The sequence below is a fragment of the Phyllostomus hastatus genome, unplaced genomic scaffold (assembly GCF_019186645.2).
Source record: "Phyllostomus hastatus isolate PE091 unplaced genomic scaffold, TTU_PhHast_1.1 phas_contig_147, whole genome shotgun sequence".
In the NCBI taxonomy this organism is placed as follows: Eukaryota; Metazoa; Chordata; class Mammalia; order Chiroptera; family Phyllostomidae; genus Phyllostomus; species Phyllostomus hastatus.
In genome coordinates this window covers 6,282,448-6,302,442 of record NW_025333603.1, presented here as the reverse complement: position 1 = coordinate 6,302,442, position 19,995 = coordinate 6,282,448, and the positions used below count along the sequence as shown (strand labels likewise).

The 19,995-nt window shown below is 34.7% G+C and overlaps 1 protein-coding gene across 10 annotated transcripts in view; it reads right to left on the bottom strand.

The window, feature by feature from the left end:
- Window positions 1–19,995, bottom strand: part of TUT4 (terminal uridylyl transferase 4) — a 124,325-nt gene that overhangs the window by 43,924 nt on the left and 60,406 nt on the right. For all 10 annotated transcript variants that reach the window (XR_006787927.1, XM_045858442.1, XM_045858432.1 and 7 more), the window contains 10 exons: window positions 17,899–18,018; window positions 17,532–17,744; window positions 15,136–15,310; window positions 12,308–13,008; window positions 9,910–10,060; window positions 8,533–8,619; window positions 5,738–5,841; window positions 2,576–2,633; window positions 2,381–2,484; window positions 1,998–2,087 (listed from right to left, as the gene is read on the bottom strand). Coding sequence is in view for 9 of the 10 variants with exons in the window: in XM_045858442.1 (XP_045714398.1) it covers window positions 1,998–2,087; window positions 2,381–2,484; window positions 2,576–2,633; window positions 5,738–5,841; window positions 8,533–8,619; window positions 9,910–10,060; window positions 12,308–13,008; window positions 15,136–15,310; window positions 17,532–17,744; window positions 17,899–18,018 (1,803 nt within the window). In the remaining variant the exon portion in view is untranslated. The remainder of the gene's footprint in view (window positions 1–1,997; window positions 2,088–2,380; window positions 2,485–2,575; window positions 2,634–5,737; window positions 5,842–8,532; window positions 8,620–9,909; window positions 10,061–12,307; window positions 13,009–15,135; window positions 15,311–17,531; window positions 17,745–17,898; window positions 18,019–19,995) is intronic.

The window sequence follows — 19,995 nt, the reverse complement described above, 5'->3', positions numbered from 1 at the left end:
AACAAACTGTCATAGAGGGTGTAAGTAAATGAGGCATCTATACATTACAAATGACAGTATAAATAAGGATAAACTCTATGAAAAATAATTTGGCAATATCAAAATTACCAAAGCACATTCTCTTTAATCTGACAGTTCTGTTCTAAGAATTCATCCAGCAAATATGCCAAAAAACATGTAAAATGACTAAATAAGAAGTGGGGTTTTTTTTAATTGTAGAACTGTTTTAATAGCAAAAAAGTCATACAACTTAAGGCTCATCAGAAACCACAGATTTTAAAACCCGATGAGTATCCACACATAAAATATTAGGCAGTTTCTAAAAAACAAAGAAGTTCTTATGTACATATAAAAAATAATCTCTAATATCTATTGCTCAGTAATAAAAAAAGAGCAAAGTACAAAACACTGTTTTCAGTATGTTTATACCTATACTAAAAATGAGGTAGGAAATTTTTTCTTTTTAATCCTCACCCAAAAACACACTTATTGATTTTAGAGAGAGGGTAAGGAAGGGAGAGAAAGAGGGAGAGAAACATCAATGGGAGAGAGAAAACCATTGATGCGTTGCCTCTCACACGCACCCCGACCAAGGACCAAAACTGCAACCTAGGCATGTGCCCTGACCAGGAATCCAAACTCATGACCTTTCAGTTACAGGATGACACGCCAACCAGCTGAGCCACACCACGGTAAGATAGAAAATGTATGTGCTAGTATAGTTCTGGAAGAACTCTCAGAGGAGAACTTTTGACAACAGGTACCTCCAGCAAGAGGCCCTGATGGGCTAGGTGACAGGTGTAGAAGGGAGATTTTCCACTATAAACCCCTTCACACTTTTTGAGTTCTGAACAACACAAATATGTTGGATATTTTTAAAAATGTTTTTTAATTAAAAACTAGCCCTGGCCAGGTGGCTTAGCTGGCTGGAGTGTTGTTCTTGCACACCAAAAGGGTGCAGGGTCTGTCCCCAATCAGGGCACATGCCTAGGTTGCAGGTTTCGATCCCAAGTCGGGACTCATACAGGAGGCAACTGATGGATGTTTCCTTTGTTTCTCTAAAATCAATAAATATATCCTTGGGCAAAGATTAAAAAAAAAACCCTAAATGAATCCTCAGAGACTTCCCTTGAGTAAAACTTTAGCTGAGGAATTATATTAAGGCAGAGGACTCATTTCCTTCACATGAACCACTTGGTTTCATTATTACAACTCCATGGGAGAACTATCATGTTGGAAAAATTTTACGACATTAATCCAAAAAAGTAGCTCTATCAATATGATTTATAGGTAGTATAGGTAGTATAGGTGGGTAAATATCTTTCTTTTCTAAGATGACCTCTGTCCACAAAGACATGTACAGGGTTACCTAAATGAATATGTCTCTCCAATCAAAGGGCAGGCTTAATGAACCAAAAATGTGACTTAGTCACTCACCTACTAAACCTTTCCACCAACGTATTTGTAAAGTTAACTATTAACTGATCATCTACCACAAATCAGGCACTATACTGAACTAGGTCTGAACAGAGGTCTCTACCTTCATGGAGTTTACACACTAAACAAAAAAAGAAGAAAAAGAAGAAAGAAAACCAAATTCAGTATTATAAGTGTTATGAAAGTAAACAGGGTTTTGTTTGCACTATTTCTTTTCTTGGCTGGAAAATTGTATCAGATTTCCTAACCCAGAGATTCTTAACTAGGATGGTATGCCAACTACCATGCCTAGAACTGAACATCATTATCACATTAAGAAATTTTACCAATTAGAAATTTTCAGGAGTGCTCACATGGGACTGGAGCACACACAGGAGAAAAACTAAGAATTACCCTCTCTAAGAAATATAAATTTAAACCATTTAATATTCAGTGTTTCTTTTTGAAAACTCAGGCAAACAAAACTCATAAAATATTTTCCACAATTCTGACATTAGTTTGTTTCACTTTAACTACCATTAGTCTTTACAACAAAGAAGGTCATTATTATTAATAAATACCTTCGCAAACACTTTCATAGTATATCCCAAGTACTGCACTCTGGGATCAATAGCTGCATAAGTAGCTAGCATTCTTGTGTTATGTTGAGCCTGAAAAATAATTACATATTTGAAAGCATTTCAAATTTATTAAAATTAACTCTAAAGATCAAATGGAAAGATATAATACACCCCAAATAGAATATATAAATACAAAACTCAAAATACCTATAAATTAGCCACACAAAAACTAATTTTCAATCAGAAAGAAATATCAAGATGATTTCCCCCCCTTATACTGCTCACATTTAAAACAACCTTTAAATACAAAGGTATGGTCAATGATCTATAAACTTTTTCAATAAGTGTAAACATGCCTGAGTCTATAAGAAAGAGAAACTTACCAATGTATTATACAAACTGATATCGCCTTCTAAACCACTTCGTCTGTGTTCAAATTTTACTATAGGCACTTTGGCAGTAGTTATAGGCAAAATGTTTCTTAAACCTGATTAAAAATAAAACTTCGCTAGGTTAAATAATTTTCACAAAGCTAAAAAAAATTTTGTTGTTTTAAAGTTATAATTTAAAATTCATACCTGGATGTCTCTTAAGAATTTTTGCCAAATTTTCAATTATTTCCTTACAATTTAATTTCTAAAAGAAAGAAATAGTAAAATAGGTCTGACTCAACTGGACCTTGTACAAATTCTACTTTAATCTAGGCACTTAATGCTAGCATTTAAAATCTCTAGCCATAAGCTCTATATAACCTTCTACTCAATAAGTGGTGCATAAACCTGCAGTGTCAGCATCATTTGGAAACAAAAGAAATGCAGAATCTCAGGCCCCACCTCAGTCTAATGAATCATAATCTACATTTTAACAAAATCCCCAAGTAATTCACATTCACATGAAGTTTGAGAAGCACAAAGACAAGAGGATAATGTTTTCAAATACATGAATAAACAACTACAGATGGGTTTGTTGAAGGTAAAAGAGTATGGTGATTAAGAACATAGACTCTGAATTTAGGCAAACTTGAATTTAAATCTTAAACTAAGTACTGAAGAGTTATGGGACTTTGGCCACATTCTTAATTTCTCTAAGCTTCATACTACTATTTTATAAAATCAAGATAATCATACACTCCTGCCCTATAGAATAATTAGAGGGATTACATGAGACATGCATGTAAAGCATTTGCCAGCATGCTTGGCACAAACTAAGCACTTTAAGTCTGTGAGCTATTTATTATTATTATGTTTGATAAATAAAATACAAATAATCCTTTTATAACTAGAATCTACTTCTTCAAGAAAATTCTTACCCTCTTAAAATTTAAATGTGCTTATTTTTTAAAAACTAGATAACAGAGTTGATATAGTAACAATACCCATAACATAAGAAACAGGGAAGATAATGGCATTATAAGTTAACTGCATTAAGCTAATCGGTATTTACATCATGCCCACACTACTAAAATCACTTTTGTATATCCCCAACATGCTCCTTTTCCACTATAAGAAAGTAGTAGTCCTTGCAGCTTCACTCTGGAGATTTAGTTACTAATTAACACATAATAAAATGAGGTTATTTTCCTCTTTACTATGCAATGATATAAATTTGTGCTAAATATTAAGTTTTCAATTATGGCTCATCTGGAAAAAAATGTATTCTTTTTCACTATATCAACCTTCCAGTGTGAACAGCATGGATTATACATAATACATAAACTCTTAGTAATTAGAAGTATGATTATTAAATTTTACATAGAAGATACCTAAAACCCTAACCTCTTCCCTGAATAAAAATTATTTTCTATTACCACAATTCTTGCTCTTCAAAATGTAGAGGGGCACCTTTCCAGGTAAACAGCACTGAGTATAAGTTAATTTAAGAAGAACTAAAATATTTACAACTTTTCAGTTTCTTTATAGAACAAGAAGATGTTAACACCAGAAGTGTTTACTTAGAGCCAGAAATAAGATCTACCAGACACCGCTGTCACCTCTACTCTGGCTGGTTCTAACAATTATCTTTTGAAAAAACTATTTGAAAAACCTATTTGAAAAACACATAGGTACACTATTCTGCTGAATTCTTTTATAATATAGCAGAGGCTATACTGACACCACTACAGATGCCAGAAGCGTGGCCTCTCCCCAATCTTGCAAGCAGTCCCTGATTTTGAAACATAAATAGAAATAGCTATGCTGGTTTAAAAAAAAAAAAAAAGGAACTATAGAGATTCCCCTCCTTTTCAAGTTGCTGCTAGAAAGACCTAGAACACTTCTTCCCCATCCAATCAGCCCCTTTCTTCACTGGAGTTTGGGCAATCTTTTTCTCACTGCTGAGGCCTGTACACAAAGAATAGCCCAAGTACCCACTCTTACTGATGAGACTGCTCTGGGGGAAGGTCTGCTCCTGGCATCTCACTGTGGAACTCAGAAAGCTTTCAATTTCAGAAAGTAGTGGTTAGGTTCTACAGTACTATTAGTACTATATTTCAACTACATTGTGGGTTAAATAAATTACAGAGAAACAGTGAGATACAATGGAAAGAGCATGAACTCTGGAGTCAGACAGACCTGGGTATGAATCCCGGCTCCAACATTTTACTAGCTGTGAACTTGGGCAAGTCAGTTTATCTCTCAAAGCCTCAGTTTCCTCATCTGTAAAATGGGGGAAATTATCTACCTCGAAGGTGGTTTTAAGAGTGAAATGAGATAACATATGTAAAGTGTATATTGGGGAGGCAACAAATGTTAATTCCCCTCCTTGCCCAAAATGAGTTTCTGAAAGCTATCCTGTGTGTTACATGCTATTGAGTCAGCTCTGCCTCCGAGATATCCTATGAATAAGTTATGCCCACAATGTCCTGTCGTTAATAGTCCTGCTCAGCTCCTGTCGATTCATGCCTATGGGCTTCTTCTTTGAAGTCAATCCATCTCATATTTGGTCCTCCTCTTTTTCTGTTGCCTTCTATTTCTTGTAGCATTATGACTTTGCCAAAAAACCCTGACTTTGCACAATGTGCCCAAAGTAGGAAAATTTCAGTTTTGTCATTTTTGCTTCCAGCAATGTTTCAGGCTTAATTTACTATAGGACTCCCTTTTTGTCTTTCTAGCAGTCCAGGGTATTCATAGAGCTCTCCCTTGATACCATATTTCAACTAAACAATATTTTTTTCCTATCAGCCTCTTTCACTGTAGAGCTATATTAGAACAAATCATTTATAACATTGTTTCTACAGAAAAAAAATGTGTTCTGAGTACCCCAAAACTGTAATGAGTCTGTAGAACACAAGCCATTTATAAATTAGATGTCCACCTTTATTTTCTATCTTTAGTGATATAAAAACATCACCTAATGGAAGAAATATGAAAAGACAGAGTAAGTGAGATCAACATTCACTCCTGAACTGAAGCATCAGCTTCTCACTGGTTCTAGTAAAAAAAATTAACTCTATGGTATACTTACTAACTTCTCCAAAAATTTATTACAAGCACTTATAACTCTCGATGACGTGCTTTTTGCATTATAAAATTACTTAAACAGAAAATTTACTTACTTAAATATTTTAATGTCTTAAGATAATAATGCTAATCCCTTTACGTTTTAAACACTGTTATTGCTAATATATTTATAACAAAGAATGACACCATACACTTTTATCAATACTACATACAAACTTAAAAATAGATTCATCACTGGAAGAAAATAAACTTCTACATCCCTTTCCAAACACTAACTCTTACCTCTGCATTTTCATGGCCTTCCAGGGTCATACAAATATCCAGATCACTATCTCGAAATCCAAATCCATTCTTAGAAGAGCCAAATAAGCACAATCTTGCCTTTTCTAAGCAAAGAAAAATAAATCCAACGTTTTATAATTAGCAAGAAAAAGGAATCTTCTATTACCTACTTATGGCTTAACACAGACGATCTTGTCCACTTCTATGACTTAAAATTACCCACCATTGACAGATATACTGAGAAATTCCAAAATACTCATTTAAAGCACAGATCTTTGACCCAAGATTCCACACCCATTTATCTAACAGCTTCTTCCATTTTCCAGACATCATAAATTCAACAAGTCAAAACTAAACCTTAAACTTTATCTCAAACCTATTATTTATATAATCCTTATGCTCAGCAAATAGTATCATGATTAACTCAACTGCCCTAATTAAAAATATACTCATATGTGTGATCAACACCTCTCTCTCAACATCCACATCCAAAAAACCACCAAGTCCTTTAGATTCTTCCAACTTAACTATCTCGTTAAGTTCATCTACTTTTATTCATTCTCAATATTACTACCAATAGTTAAATTAAGATCAGTATTTAGAGATTTATGTCTTGGGAATAAACTAGTTTTTTCAAGGCACATTCAAGTAGTTTACAAATAAGTATCACATTAGTATTGGGTTAGCCAAAAAGTCCATATTGTTTTTTTCCATAAAATAAGACACATTTTTCATTTTCACCAATAATGTTATTGATTTTGATATTTTGAGTATGTCAGCAATCTCCCATGTGGTAAAACATTGACTGTCTCAAGTAGTGTCTCAATTTGATCACAATCAACTTCAACTGCTCTACCCAACCGTGGAGCATTATCCAGCGACAAATTTTCTGTTCAAAACTACATAAACCAGTTTCGACATATTCAATCAGTCACAGCACCTTCTCCACACAAATCTTTTGTTTGTTTGTTTCAGTTGTGTTTTTACCTTTCTTGAAATAATAAAGCATAATATCCCCAAAATGTTGCTTATTTTCTTTCATCTTCAATATTAAAATAGCTACACAAGCGCTGGCATAGCTCAGTGGATTGAGTGTGGGACTGTGAACCAAAGGGTCACTGGTTAGATTCCCAGTCAGGCCACATGCCTGGCTTGCAGGCCAAGCCCCCAGTAGGGGTCACTCGAGAGGCAACCACACATTGAGTTTTCTCTCTCTTTCTCCCTCCCTTCCCCCCTCACTAAAAATATATAAAATCTTTTAAAAAAATAAAATAGCTGCACAAAAATTCACCAATTTTATTTTTGTTTTTAATGTACTTTGATATGACAGCACTTTGATACGTCACAATAAAATCTAATGAAATTGTTTCAAATTAAGTTAAAGACAACTACACAATACTACAGCCACCTTACACAAAAAAACTTTTTGGCCAACCCAATATTATACATGAAATTAATTCTCCTCCAAAAATGAATCATTAATCCATTTGATATAAATTAGGATAGGGTTATCTTCTCATCCTTAGTATCATTCACTACAGCTGACACTTCAAACAAGCTATAATTTAATGGGATTGGGTTTTTCTTCCTATTAATTCTTATAGACTATACATTTAGATAAATTCTATATTTTCAAAACTTAATTATCAAATTCAATTCTGACACCCTGCTTGAAATTTCAATAATAACTGAAGGATATAAAAGAAGCTACGTTCATGAGCAAATAAAAATGTGCATCAGTTTAATATAATAGGGACTTAGATTTGGTCAATACTTTATATACTAGCAAATATTAAAAAGTAGAATCTTTTAGTACATGACAGATTATCTTTTAAAGTACAAGTTCACTTTGATTATAAATCAACTCTATTCTTTCCTAAAATATTTAACAAAAAAACTCTTAATTCTTCAACCTTAAACTTAAAACCTGCTCCTTCCACTATTTTTGCCATCTCAGTTAAATAGCACAATCTAATCACAGAGGTAAACACCTTGAAACCATCCTTGACTCACATGTAATGCATCAGCAAACCCTGTTGGCTCTACATTCAACATATATCCTAAATTTGAGCACTTCTCATCTACTCTCTTAAATCACTGTTACATCTCATCTGAATGTATGCAACAGCCTTCTAAATGTTTTGCTTGCATCTTTACTTAGGAATCTATACTCTGTTCTCTCAGATCATGTCACCTGTAAGTGGTAAAATCCTCCAGAAGCTCCTCATCAGACTTTCAAAATTCAATGTCTTCCTACCAACTTCTAGAAGACTCTAATGATCCAGTCTCTAGGATATCTCTGGGACCTCATCTGTCTAGTACAATCTACCTCACACACTCCACTCTGGCCACACTGATTTCCTGGCTGGCCCTCAAACATACCAAATATAATCCAGTCTTGGAGTATGTGTACTTTCTATTCTTTCTTTCTAGAATGTTCCCTCCATAGATATTCATATAATTTGTTCCTTCATATTATTCATGGCTCTGCTCAAATGTCACCTTATCAGAAAACAACCATAACAACCCATCACTATCCTTTTAAGTCCTGCCTTTAACAGCACATTTATTATTTCCTGATATTATATCACATACATATTTTTTACATGACTATCTGTTTCCCCCTCTTAATATAAGCTTCATGAGACTAGATGTCACCTCTTTTATCAGCACTGTAATCCCAGCATCTAGAATAGTATCTAACATATAACTATTCAGTAAACACTTTAAATAAATGAAACTCAAACCAGGTAACTGGAATAACAAAATCATCAATTTTTTAACATATGACATACCATCATATTCTTTTTGAATAAACTTTTCCAAGCTGATTAAAATTTGCTCCCTGTTGTGTTGTTCAGAGAAAGGTGGCGATAACTCATCTAAATTTAAAAAAGAAAAGGAAAATAAAATCTGAAAGAATCTTCAGTATTTCACCCTAAAAACTTTACTTGAATTTCTTTATTATTTGTTAACTTCTAAGAATATTAAAATCATAAATATTACTAGGGAAGGAAGGGGCAGAAGAACAGCAAAAAATAATTTTTATAAATCTATATACACCACATAATTTTCTTCATGAAATATCTACAAAATGTATTTACTTCTACATATTATTTAATATTGTTTTCTTCAGACACTCCACTCTCCCCCATATAACATGCTTGTTTTACCCTCCTGGTAGACTCATACTTGTATTGTTACACTAGGCACCTAATCCATTCAAATCTAACAGTTGCCATAAATGCCTGGTCAAAATGTACATCTTTCATATAAGACTGATAAGACCATATAAGGTGCCCAATCAGTCTTCAAAGACCTTTCCCTAACTAAATTTCCTTAGTTCTCCAAACTGCTTGCCAGTTTAGTTTGCAGTGTTCTTGCAGTTTTCTAGTCGTTTCATTTATATTCATCTTATTGTTCTAAATAAGACCATGTACATATATGTAAGTCTTTCCCCAAAATATCTTTACAGCCTTATCTCCCTCTGTTGTTTTTCTTATACCTTACCAAATCTAAGGCAATTATTCTCCCAAATTCTCCCTTTGCCTTTATGCATAATCATCTATGCTTGAAAATGCAGTTCAAGGTCCAACTCAAATGCCACATCATTAATTACAATTCCTCTGATATATCCCAGTTAAAACTGTATTTGCACTGCCTTTTGTTTAGTATTACTATAGCATGTAACACATTCTGCTTCCCATTATGTCAATGTTCAGACATGTCTTGTATCTCCATCTAGAGCAGCACTGTGTAAAAACACTGCAATGATAAAAATGTTCTTTATCTAGACTGTCCAATAGCTACTAGAATACATGCAGCTATTCAGTACTTGAGATTTGGCTAGTATAACTGAGCAACTTAACTGTTCATTTCCATTCATTTTAATTAATTTAAATTTAAATAGCCAGTGGCTATCACATTAGACAGCACAAATCCAAAGTCTAAGCTCCTTGAAAGTAACACATACAGATTCTATATTCCCCTTGCCATTTACCACAGTGCCATGCACTCAGTAGGCATTTAGTGAATACCTACAGGTGGATCTCTAAACTATCAAAAATGTCTACCAAAGCAAATATAAACAAACTATTTTTAAATAGGAAAAAAAGATATTCAAAATCTAAGAAAGAAACTAGTCTCAGTAGTTCTAATAATATAAGACTTACCAAAACATCTTTTACATACTAAATCAAGTATTTCCCGAAATCTACTTGTCATTGGTGGCAGAGGTTTTAGATCAATTTTCCTGAAATCCTCCGGGCAATCATTTTTTGAATGGCCATCCTTTTTGCAGATGCTGCATACTATTGTTGGTGGCTATACAAAGGCAAAAAATAATATAAGCTAATAAACTATTGAGGGACTTGATCATTACTTAAAAAGCAGATCCAAAAAGAATTATTTTATGTAGCTCAGGTCTGATAACCTGTTCTTTCAGGAGGTTGGGGAGAATGGGGGGAGCATGTTAACAAAACGCATTGTTAAATGTAAGAAATATATTTTTAAGCCAACCACTTTAACTTTCTTCCCCACTAAAATGGTATTATCAAGGACTAGCTTTACCTGAAGACGTAAAATAAAATAACAAGAGATGAAAAAGGTATGGATTAATTCAAACAGTTTGATCAGCCTCTAAATCAAATACATGAATTACAGTTTAACCTACTAAGATCCTTAACAAACTAAATTACAATCATACATCACTTAACAATGGGTGATATTTTCTGAGAAACGTATCATCAGGTAATTCTGTAATTTTGCAAGCATCATAGAGCACACTTACACAAACCTAAATGGTAAAGGCTACTATACACAAGGCTGTAAGGTATAGCCTACTGTGCCTAGGCTACAAGCCTGTACAGTATGTTATTGTAATGAATAATGTAGGTAATGGTAACTTATTGTCATTTGTATATCTAATCATAGAAAGAGTAGAGTGAAACAGTAAAAATGTGGTATAAAAATGTGTGTCTGTGTGTGTGTGCATTTGGAGGGCAAGAAGAGGGCTGTGGATTGAGGCACCACTGGAGGGAGAATGGACATCAGAAGGAAGGGATGGGGGGAAGGAAGAGAAAGGGAGAAGAGAGCAGAGATTGAAAGAGACTGAGAAAGTTTGAGATGAGAAATTATAAAATTGGGAGAGAGAGGGAGGAGACAGAGAGAAGAATCAGACTGGAAGGAAAGAGATTAAGAGAATGAATGTGAGTGTGTGCAGGAAAGTGTATGTGTGCACATGCACATGTGCTCCCATGAGTACACCACCTGTGTGTGTGCAGAGGCTGGGGCAGGCAGCTCTGGGCTCCCTCTTCCCCAGCTCTAGCTCCCTCTCCAACTCTAGCCCCAAAAGTGGCCTGGCACACAGCTGGTAGACAGCAATCTGAGAGCCTCCTCTAAGCCACCCAGCACTAGTAGTAAATTCAACACTGTAGTCAAGTCCAACCTTTTCTTTCCACATTGAAAATAACCTTTTTGTTTATCATCCATCATAATCTTATGGGATCATTATTGTATCATCTATTATAATCTTACGGGATCATCACCGTAGTCCATTGTTGACTAAAAATCATTTTGCAGTACATGATTGTATAAAAAGTTTCAAGAGGCTATTTTCATTTCACGCTAAACATTTTCTACCTTCAGAACCAATCAATCAAAAAACCCATGCTTGCCTAGTTGGTTCCATTTATTACATTAGCATGGTACTTGAGGAACCAAACTGTAAAGCTGAATTCTAAAAATAAATTAGCTCCATACAAGGAACAACTCTTATGCAATATCCACAAACTTAACCTCAAAATCTATATCATCACTTGGTTTACACATGATCTATATAATCAGCATCCTGGGTGCTGATAATATTTTAATTATGTATACTGCACTTGAAACAATATGACTTAGCTAAAACACTTTTTATTAACAAAGTAGGTATTGTTTATTTTCTGTTCATCAGGGTATTTTATTTTCTATAATTTATCAAGTTAAAGTTCAGAGTCTGCCACTTTAAAAGTAGGTAAATTAAGACTCCTATAATTTATAAAGAACATATCGAAATTCAAAGGGAAGCTCAATGCCAGAGAAAAAGAATCTGGATTCTTCATACTTTTGGATCATCCAACTATCTTTAGTTAAAGTTTATATTTCCCCCACCCTCCCAAAAGAAACCTCTTTAAAACAGAATACTATTATAGTTTATAGATCTTATATTCCCATTTGTGAGGGAAAACTAATCACTGGGTATTTAAAAAAAGGCAAAATTTTAAATATATGATACCTTTGCCAAATTGATTTTCATAAAATATCTAATGAATCCTTTCATATATAAGAAACTGAAGCAAATCAACTAGTAATAGAGTGCTGAAACTTTCTGATGTTTTACATATATTCTTTAAAGGCCCCTATTAACAATAATGCAGCAAAATTAAAATACATACCAAAATATCATTCCAAAACAACTGTCTACATCATCATAGAAGCTATTTTTACATTCCTGAATCTAAAAACTATAAAAACAAGGCCATACTACAACCATAACATCTTACAGATTGTTTGCAAACTGTATCCTACCTTGCCAGATGTTAAAATAAACTTATCAAACATATAATGTAATTCCTGGGTGGGGTGGTTATCATCATCATTAAGGTCAGAAGCATCTTCTCTGGCTTTGCAGTTGCAAGAGGTAGCAGATGTGTCGGTGCACACAATCTGATGTGAATTCTCTGTTTCTAAATGGGACCTGCAGTCTGTACCAACAGATTCATTTAGGTCAGAGAATTTATTATCAATGCAATTACACTGGCTGAGCTCATTGTTTATACAAGTTTCAGAAGGTGCTAAATCATCTTGTTTCTTAATTGATTTTGGCTCTGATTCACTGCCTTCACTGGCAGAAAGAGATGAAGATTCCTGTCCACGTTCAGCCAAAACTAGTTCATTTACCAACAAACTGTCATCTTCAGTAATACATCTCTGTGATGTATATTTCATTTCATTATGTTTTTCAGGTTGACCTCTTTCTGCATTTACTTTTTCTGTACTTTCCCCAAGTTGAATGCAACAATTAGATGTCATATTGTCAGACTTCATTGGTTTCTTATTGCTTATTTTCCCCTTCTCTTTTTTCATGGAATCCACTGTCGATTTCTCTGCACCCTTCCTCTGAGGACAGGCAAAGTATCGATAAGCTGCCCTGAATCTTTCCACAACATATTCATAAACAAGCTGGCTGTTTAAACTCCGTGCAACATTCCTCTTGACTGAAAATGGATCTAATAAAAAAGAAAATGGTCAGTAGCTAAGTATCTACTAACAAACAGTATTTCTAAGCTTATACAAATAAATCTGAACTGCTGATTGTGAGCAAAGTACATTTTCCCAAAGTTTTTGAGTTCCTGCAAACTGAGTAGGGGAAATACAGTAGCAACATCTGTCATAAAATAAAAAACCTTTTAGAAAAGAAATAAAAGAATAATAATAAGGTAATTAATGAGAGAACTGTTGAGAAACCCAACTCAGTAATTACCAAGTTTCAATGATGAAACTGCTGGAAACAGCTATGCCAATATGCCTCCCTACAGTGTCATTGAATGAAATTTTTCAAGCTCTTGGGACTCATTACTAATTGTCATTGTTACAGTATTCTTTAGTTATATATTCTTTAGAATTTAAATAAACAAAAAAAAGCTAAACTCTCAAAGCTTCAAGTTAAAAAAAATACTGATTTTAAGATTTAACTTTAATGAAATCAGAAAATTAAAGTGAGACAGGAGAAAAAGAAAAGTAGAAACAGACCTAAGAACGTAAAAATTAAACCAAAATTTAAATTTTGGTCCAATCTAAAATGGTGGCTATGTTGAAAAGGCTTACACCAACTCATACTTCTGAAAACATTCATTGCTTCTAGAGAGAAAGGAAGGGAAAGAGAGATACATCAATGTGAGAGAGAAACATTAATCAGTTGCCTCCAATACATACCCACACCAGGGATCAAACCTGCAATCTAGATACGTGCCCTGACTGGGAATGAAACCTGCAACCTTTCGGGTACAGGACAGTGCTCCAACTGAACCACACTGGCCAGGGTGATTTTCGGATTTTATAAGCCTTAAATACAAATATGCCAAGGAAAAAAAGGACAGTACCATCCAAAAAATACACATTTTTTTCCACTGCTGAAGATCGTTAAGTAAAAGAATTAACAGGCCAGGATTGTCATGGTTGAAGCATCTGTTACTTTTTGCTTTTATCTAAATACAGGCTTTAAAAAGCTTTTCCGGCCCTGGCTGGCGTAGCTCAGTGGATTGAGCGCGGGCTGGGAACCAAAGTGTCCCAGGTTTGATTCCCAGCCAGGGTACATTCCTGGGTTGCAGGCCATAACCCCCAGCAACCGCACATTGATGTCTCCCTCTCTCTTTCTTTCTCTCTCTCTCTCTCTCTCTCTCTCTCTCTCTCTCTCTCTCTCCCCCCCGCCCCCCTTCCCTCCCTGAAAATGGATGAATAAAATCTTCAAAAAAAAAAAAATAAAATAAAAATAAAAAGCTTTTCCTGGCCTCTTTCCCCCTTCCAGAAGAAAAAGAAAAAGAAAGAAGAGAAATTATGATGACTGAAGGTTTCAGAGCACATTTATTTACTACATGTAAGAGAGCATAAGATGTGAGGACATGCTTGAGTGTACAAGAATATTTGCGGGTTCAAGTCACACTAGAGAAGGCCAGAAGAGACTTGAAGGAATATATAATCTAAACAAATTAAAATAACAGACAGAAATTCAATTTCCTACCTCTAAAATATAGGTAAAATATTGTGGAATTTATATTTTTCATTAAGAATTTAGAAGCCATTCTACTATTTTCTGTACCCTTAAAGATCTTAATGTTCTTGGGACTTGATGTAAAGCCTGATCAGTCAACATTAGCTGTTCTTCTTTTCTTTAGCTTAGTCACATTTTAATAGATGAGGTCATGAGAAGACAATAAAAACTGGACTTTAAAATTATACTTGAGAAATTTTATGACACAATTTTCTCCAAAAATATCTTGTAGTAGTCATGTAATTGTTCTATTTTTCTATATATTTGAAAATTTTCATAATTAAAAATTAAAATTAAAACATACAAACAAGCTAATAACCCTAACCAACAGAGTATTTATAGATTGGCAACATTTAAGTGAGTATTAATCCTGAACAATAATTAAGATAAAAAAATAGAAAAAAAATAAATAAATGAGTATTAATCCTATCAACTATAATGGGCTTGATAAAGAATTTATCTAATATACAATTACAAGCTAGAGCATATACAGTTACAAAGCCAAGGGATAGAATTTGTAACACTGCATCAGAAACAGAGGATGAGTAGCATACAAAAATTATTCTCCAAATGAAATATACCTTACCTTCAATGGCAATTCGCCTTTTAGGCCAGTTTTTGTTTTCTCGTGTTAAAATATCTTTTATCCGTACACATATGACATATTCCTCCAAAGCAAAATCCAGTGTGTAAAATTTTAGCAGCTCTAACCATAACTGTCCCACGGATACCTGATTTGGTGCTTCCAATGTTAAAGGAGACTAGAAAAAAAAAACTTTTCATTTAGGCTTCACAAAACTAAAGAACTATTTACTTTTCAGTTCTAAAAAACCTTAAAGATCACTTCTTCAAAAACTGGGCATAAAAAACAACTTGCCAAAAGCAGTTTGAGGCATTGCTGTAAACAGAGTCCCAGTTTACTGACTTCTAGAATTTTGTGTTCTTTCCACTAGAATAGTGATTCTCAACCTTCGCTGCACATTAGACTCATAGTGGAAGTACTAACAGACACTAATATCTGAGTTGCACAGCACTCCCACATCTGATACCCATCCCAAGATTCTGATTTAACTGATGGGGCTATGAACTGGAATTGGGATTTTTAAAGCTCCCTAAGCGACGCCCATGTGCAGTCAAGGTTGCAAACCACAGAATAACAATCACTACAGCTTTTCACAGCAGTAATTACTTTTAAAATTTAAGTAAATGCCCAGGGCTTACAAAAGCTAATTCCTTCATTTGCCAAATACTTATTCAGAACCTACTATATCCCTGGCATTGTGTTAGGAATATAAAAAAATGAGAGCTCACACTTATACATAATGCTCACCATGCATCATTCACTCTTTTAAATGCTGTGCATGTAATTAGTAATTCTAACAACTTTATAAAGTTGGGCAAAAATTTTATATGGCAAAAATTTGACCCAGGACCACCTACTTGGCTACCAGGTCAACGTTGCTAGTCATTATAACATACTGCCACTAAAATAAGGTGAGCAGACTACTTCATGGACTATTAGGAGAAGAGACAATTTAGCAATTACAGGAAAGGCTGCATGCTAAAATGGGCCTTTAATTTGGGGTTGTAACAGAAGAGGTAATATCTGAATCCTAAAGGAATTAGCTAAAGACTGACTAAAAGTGACCACTAAGTAGCATAAAGGCATGAAGCATTTATTCACTCATTCAATTCTACAACTATTCACTGAGTATCTACTGATGTGCCAGGCACATGAGTCCCAGTTTACTGACTTCCACAGATCCGTGGAAGAAAACCCAAAGATCCTTGCCTTAGTAGAGCTCACTTTCCAGGGGAAGAACACAATAAACAACAATCTTAATAAGTAAATTCCACAGTAACAGAAGAAAAGTGCTATGAATATTTTTTAAAAGTTTAGTAAAGGGCACAGGTATATGGGAGCAGGAGGTTTCAATGTTAAACAGAGTGGTTAGGGTAAGACTTGTTGAAAAGGTGTATTTGAAGAAAAAAGAAGTGTGTTCTAGTAATAGGAAACACAGCATACACACTAGAGAAGGAGTGTGACCAGCTTTAAAAAGAAAACCAGAAAACCTAGTATGATAAAGAGAGGGGAAGAAAAGAAGAGGAAAACAAAAAACTAGTCAGTAAGATCTCCTTGGATTCTATTCTAAATTAAATAAGGAGCAACTGAAGCCTTTTGAGTGTGGTGAGGGGGATGGGCATGACTTGACTTAAGTTTTGGAAGAGCCATTCTGATCGCTGTCTTGAGAACAGATTATCGGGGCAAGAGTAGATGCAGGGAAACTTATGACAGTATGGTAGCAATCCAGACCACAGATGATGGTAGCTAGGGCCAGGATGGTTAACAGTAGAGGTGGTAAGAGGTGGTCAAATTCTGGATATTTTAAAATAGAAATGACAGAATGGCCTGACATATTTCATATGGGGTGTAACAGAGAGAAGTAATGGATGACTCCAATGTTTTTGACTATAAGTACCTCAAAAGATATAGTGCCATCAACTGAGATGCTTCTGGAGGATGCAATCTATGGATATTCAACTGTGGTTCTCTAGCACTCAAAATAGTGCGTGGGATGTAAAAGGTCCTTAATAAATCAACGCTGAATGATTAAATAAGCAAGCCACCCCCTAAAGGACCACAGGGCCCTTATTTCTCCACCGATCTAACAACCTAAGTCTCATATGCTAAAGTTTTGGTTACAGACCAACTCCTGAAGGAAATTTTCTTTGTCTAAATGAAAAATATCCAAAGAATGACTTTGACATGATTCAAACAAAAGAAGCCTCCTAAAATGAGCTGTAAATTCTTTAGGGAATCTTGACACTGAAAAACTAAACCAGATCAACTCTTCACTTTATAGATGAAGAAAATGGAGGCCAAAAGGCTTACTCAAAGTCAGTGAACCTACTATTAAAATAGTTTCAATCAAAGGTATCAAAAATTGTATAGACAGAAAAGCAAACAAAAAAAGAGCTTACTTTGCCATGTTTTTCCTTCATGGCATTACTTTGGTTGTCTGTTTCTGTCTTCTTGGTATCATCTTTTAGTTGCTCTGCCTTAGCTTTGTTTTCCTCAGCAACTGACGTTTTCTCAGTCGCACTACTTGGATTATATTCCCACTTCACAAACTTGTCTTCTACTATGCCCTTCAGCTGAAAGTCATCCATTCTTTTTGGGTCAAAGCCTTCAACCTATATAAAAAGGCATTCCAAATTGGTAGTAAAAAAGCAAGTTATTTTAAAAGACGGACAAACAGACAAACCAGAATGCCCACTTAAATTGTTTAAACAGAGTATTCTGCAAGACCAAACTACATATGTACACATGTCACAAACTCATGCTTACCCAACTTCCAAGTAAACAAGGAAGTAGAGGGGGTTTTCTTTGTTGTAGAAAAAACATCACCATTAATGCAAAACAGTAAGAAGGAATTCCACCATCAGTCTGGGAGTCAATGTAGCACAACTGCAAAATGACAAGGAAAAAGTATTACCATTTATTTTAAAGATGTTTATTTATTTTTAGAGAGAGGGGACGGGAGGGAGAAAGAGTGGGAGAGAAACATTGATGTATGAAACATTGATTGGCTACCTCCTTGCACACACCCCAACCAGGGACTGGGCCCACAACCCAGGCAAACGTCCTGACCAGGAATGGAACTGGCAACCTTTCACTTTGCAGGATGACACTCAGCCAACTGAGCCACACTGGTCAGGGCTCACCCTTTCTTTTAGCTTTCTTTAATTTTCTCTGTTCCCCTCTCAACAAAAGTAGCTTTATTCCTACCATAATCATTGTAAAAAGTGTAAGTATATAACTATATAAATATACATAAAATACAAGGGATGACCTGAAATCTCACCAACCTAAAATAATTGCTGACATGCTGGTGACTATTTTTCCATTCATTTTTTATTGCTATAAAGACACATATACATTTTAGTTAAATGGAGTATCATACAGTGTGCTTTTACTGTGGACACCTTTTAAAAATATTACTTTCTTATCTTGCTTCTACTTTTTTTATTTTTTTTTATTTTTTAAATATTTTATTTATTTATTTTTAGAGAGGGAAGGGAGGGAGAAAGAGAGAGAGAGAGAAACATCAATGTGCCATTGCTGGGGGCTATGGCCTGCAACCCAGGCATGTGCCCTGGCTGGGAACCAAACCTGTGATGCTTTGGTTCTCAGCCCGTGCTCAATCCACTAAGCTACGCCAGCCAGGGCTTCTTCTTCTTAATAATACTCTATGTAGCCCATGCCTTCTTCTATACTCAAATTATTATATATAAACATATATTTTTTTGTTTTTTATATAAATGCAGGAATGATTATTGCTTTCCCAAAATTTTTACTATACATATCCCTGTGTATTAGTCTTCTCCATTAACAAAAGCATTGAGAAAAGTCCCTATAAGTCAGTTAGTACAACTATAACACATTCGTTTAAATGGTTATAGTCTATGATCTGCCTGGTTACTCAATAGTTCACCCATCCAAGGACATTTACACTTTTTTCTGTTTTTTCTACTTTAAACAGTGCTGTAATACTTATCCTTATACATATTTTCTAAGTACTGGTACTTATGAGCTAAATTCCCAGGAATGTATTTACTGGACTAAAAAATATGTGATGTATTTCAATTCCAACATTGTTAGATTTCAACAACTGTCAACGGGATGAGTGACATGTCTGTTTACTAGCCATTTGAATTTGCTCTTTTCTGAATAGCTTATCAAATCTTGTGGCAGTTTTTCTATTTTTATACATTACATATCAATTCATATGTGTTCTTCTTCATCATACCCTTTAGATCTGGTACATGCATTTGAAAAAATATTATTTTTCCCAATATGCTTTTCTTTTGACATTATTTATGATACCCTTTACCACATAAAATGTAGTTAAATATGCTTATCTTACACAGCTTCTAGGTTTCCTGTCATGGTAAAAACAGGTTTCCCCAACCCACTGGTCATATATATATTCTTTTGTCTTAAATTTTCGTCTAAAATTTTGATTTTTTTCATTAAAGTGGAATTTAGTTTTGCATTTAGTGTGCTAAGGGTCCAACATTTTCTTCAAGAAAGAAACAGTTGTGATGGCACCATTTATTAATTATACCACTGTTTTATCACGGAAATAAACCTTTCTCTCTTTTTTAAAGATTTTATTTTTTAGACGGGAGGGGAGGGAGGAACAGAGGGAAAGAAACATTGATATGTGAGAGAAACATCAACAGGTTTCCTCTCACACGCTCCCACCAGGGACCTGGTCCACAACCCAGGCATGTGGCCTGACTGGCAATCAAACCAGCTACCCCTCAGTTCAACTCACTGAAACACACCATCCAAGGCTCTTTTATTTTTTCATACATTAAAATCTCATTTACACTAGGGTCAATTTTGCGGCTTCCTATTCTATTTCACAGATCTAATTGT